Consider the following 3,692-nt stretch of genomic DNA (forward strand, 5'->3'; position numbering starts at 1 on the left):
TGTGTGTGTGTGTGTGTGTGTGTGTGTGTGTGTGTGTGTGTGTGTGTGTGTGTGTGTGTGTGTGTTTCTTTCTAACCTCTGTCACACAGTCGTCTCACCATATTTGTAGCAACTCTGTAAAATAGAAACATTATTTCTTCAAAGGTCAGTGAGGTGATTGTAGGTGTTTGTGAGGACCAATAGACAAGTTTTATTCTTCTGAAGAAACTTTTAGCTTCAGTTTGACACAAAATAAACACAAACATGCTGATGACAAATAAGTCAACTGTTTTTCTGTGTTAATTTTTTGAGCACGTGTGTTTTCTGTGTGTGTGTGTGTGTGTGTGTGTGTGTGTGTGTGTGTGTGTGTGTGTGTGTGTTACCCGGTCCCCAGAGAGTGACCCCAGACGTAAAGTGGCAAAGATTTTTCTATCCTCTGTTTTAACCAATCATAAACGAAGAGAGCATCTGACGTCATCGCTCCCTCTGAAGGAGATCCGCTTGAATCTCCCCAACCTAAAAACACAACAATTTTGTATTTATATTCTTATAAGGACATTATGTTAACTTCCATTTGTGTCTGTAGCTTTACCCTGACCTTCATCCTGTTCCAAACATTCCTAATAACTAAATGACCTACAAATAAGTGAAGTGCTCTACGTTTTTCTCAACTTCAGAATAAAAGTCCAGTTGTTCAAAAAATTAAAGGGATATTTGGCATTGGTGGTGTCATTTTGTCCCATATTTGGACTTTGGCTTTTTGGAGGAGAGCATTGCGGTGACTTAGTGTACAGGAGAGGCTTTGAGACTGTTTGGACATTAAACTGCAATTATTGGGTCATATACAGACACATGGGACACTTGTGTTTTACGGGTGTAAGAAAATATCGACACACTGAAATATCGCGATATTTCATTTCCCGATACTGTATCGATATTCTAAAGCCCTGTATCAATTTTTAATTAAGGTTTAAAATGTCAACTTTCTTGCCAACCGTTCATTTTTATGTTCAGCCTCTGACCACTAGTTGGCAGCAGTGAGCCAGCCATTTGGCTCCTCTACCTCTTGAGTGCCAGAGAGTAAGAGTAGCATTAGCATTGTAGGAGACAATGTAAGCATTGTAAGTAAACATTAGCTTTTTTTTCAGTAAGAGGTTTTTATTTAATAGAATTTTTGGACAAAAAAATCGCAATATATCGCCTAGTTTACAGTATCGCAATATATCGGGATATATCGTATCGTGACCCCTCTGTTATATGTATCGTATCACCAAATTCTTGCCAATACACAACCCTATTGTGCATCCCCCACACCTTCCAGACGCTTGGCAACCAAAATCATGGGACACTTGGTACACGGAGACGCACAGACATCAGAGGAGCTTCCCTTGGCCTTTGGGACATTTGTCAAACAGGGACACATGGGATTAAATTTGGTATTAGACCCAAATGTCCAATTGGGACAATTGGGAATTATGATGCTCCACCTGGTGGTCATTTTGGGGTACTGGGACATTTGGGAATGTTCCAAATTTTCTACCGGGCTAACTGTAGGGGCCACATAATGCCCCTGGCCCGCATAACTTTTCCATGCCGGTCACCGATATTTAGGAGGTTTGGTTCGGCCGTGAAGGATTTTTGAATTTGGGACATTTGGTGCTATAACTTTTGTATAGGCCGTGTGCCAAGTGTCCAGCACTGCCCTAAGCTATGGTTTAGAATGGATCCAAACCCTAACGTAACAGTACCCCTGCATCAATGTCTACGTTTCCATCATCTGAAACAAGTTCTCACCTCTGTAGTCGAATGTTACCACATGATAACCCAATGAACTGAGGACCTGAAGGAAGACAGGATACAGGTCAGGTGGTTCCTCTCAGCAAATCAGAAGTCAGAAAATGAAAGCAAGAAACATGGACACAATAAACCATTTCCTTCTGGTTTTAAAAATAAAATTTGTTAAAATTTATTAATTATAGAGTCAGACTTGATTTTTTATCAAAAAAAAAATCAAATTATCTGTAAAAAATGTTTGCAATTTAAACATCTAATCTAAATGTGAAGCTAAATATAAAAAAAAACTCTTCAGTTCCTAAAACTGAACTTGAAATTTTTATGACAAAATAACAAGAAGTCCTGATAACATTTCCTGAGAAAGAAAATCAACTTTAAAATGATCATTTTTTGAATAAATAAAAGCTTTAAATCCTTTAAAAAAAGTTTCTGGCTCTAAACAAAATGAAAACGTTTATGATGGTTAAGAAGTAAAACAAACCTGCAAAAAATTAATTCAAAACCTGGAAAAAGGATTTTTAGCAGAAGAAAAATATTACTTCTTTTAAACTTTAATGAAACTTTCTAAGGTCTTAAAAGCATCATTATTCATAAAAACATTTTAAAAAATACTTTTTTAATTTAAAAACTGCTTGCATTAAGATATACAGTTCCTTAAATAGTATTAGACTTTATAATAAAAGTCCCAGAGCTCATTTATAACCTCGATCACAGTTGAAAAGTTAATTTTAAATTCCTAATAAATATCTGAGCTTATAAAAGATGCTGCTGAGGTCCAGACAAAAGCAAATTCTGGTCCTGCATCAGAGTTCCTAAAGAAATATTCAAGTAAATAAGTTTCAAATAATATTAAATTAAACAAAAACCTCCTTATTCAACAACATCAACAACCTTGATTATTTCTGAGCTGATCAATGATTGTTTTTTTTTTATCTTGACCTGATAACGTATCAGTTACAGCTCTCACTTTGTACAGCTGAACCCTGTGGTCTCCTCCTCTGGTCCCTGCGTTTCCATGCAGATACAGTATGACTGGGTGGGAGGAGACAAAGGTGGAGTCGTACCAGTCACCATCTTTCCCCTGAGCTGCTCTCCACATCTGAGCTGGAACCGTGTGCCTGCAACACAGAGACGTGACCTGGGTCACTGTGGCGTGTAGTCTGGGTTTAATTCTGACTGAAACACATGACACCTCCAACACGAAAGACCAGCACAACAAAAACAATCAGAAAAGAGACAACTCTAACGCTGGCTCTCTAAATCACAGGAAACCACAGAAAATATGTGGCTGTTCAGCATCTGGGCCTGGCTGACAGAGCAGTTAGCTGTGGGCAGAGTGTGTGCTATACTTAGGCTCACTCAACAGAATTTAATGACACTCAGTAATCATTGGATGGATATCTGATGAACTTTTGGAGTCAGTCCAATTCAAACTGGTTGATGGACCTCAGTCAACACAAATGACTGGGAATGACAAATGAAGTCAGCTGGTTTTACAGATAATAAGCTATGGTTTGGTGTGGTAGTAGCTGAGAGTCATCCCCAACACACTGAACCCTAACTCATCCAGCAGTGGTCTCTGCAGCACAAAGGAAGAGTTTCCTGTCTGTGTGGGCGGAGTTTGTCCTATCTGTGATTGGCACTTTGTAATATAGGTGGAGGGTCTTGAGTGGGCGAAATATAGGAAAAAGATGAAGTAAAGTAATACTAAAATTATTGTGAATATGTAAATATACAGTAATTTACTGACTGAATATTTATAGTTCACAACAGAACAATGTCTTAAATTAAATAAATTATTTGGAACTAGGGCTGCCATGATTAATCGACGACTAATTTAATAGTCAAATATCGTTTTTTTTTTGTTCTTTACTTTGTTTTTCTCTCCAAACTGCTTTGACACCTTCCACTGCCACGTC

The 3,692-nt window shown here is 37.9% G+C and overlaps 1 protein-coding gene across 1 annotated transcript in view; it reads right to left on the bottom strand.

The window, feature by feature from the left end:
- The window catches only part of abhd12 (abhydrolase domain containing 12, lysophospholipase), a 38,786-nt gene that overhangs the window by 8,687 nt on the left and 26,407 nt on the right, over window positions 1-3,692 (bottom strand). The window contains exons 4-7 of the mRNA XM_014023619.1: window positions 2,741-2,891; window positions 1,774-1,819; window positions 363-495; window positions 77-114 (exon numbers count right to left, since the gene is read on the bottom strand). Of these exons, the coding sequence (XP_013879073.1) occupies window positions 77-114; window positions 363-495; window positions 1,774-1,819; window positions 2,741-2,891 (368 nt within the window). The remainder of the gene's footprint in view (window positions 1-76; window positions 115-362; window positions 496-1,773; window positions 1,820-2,740; window positions 2,892-3,692) is intronic.

The sequence above is a fragment of the Austrofundulus limnaeus genome, unplaced genomic scaffold, assembly GCF_001266775.1.
Source record: "Austrofundulus limnaeus strain Quisiro unplaced genomic scaffold, Austrofundulus_limnaeus-1.0 Scaffold380, whole genome shotgun sequence".
NCBI lineage: Eukaryota > Metazoa > Chordata > Actinopteri > Cyprinodontiformes > Rivulidae > Austrofundulus > Austrofundulus limnaeus.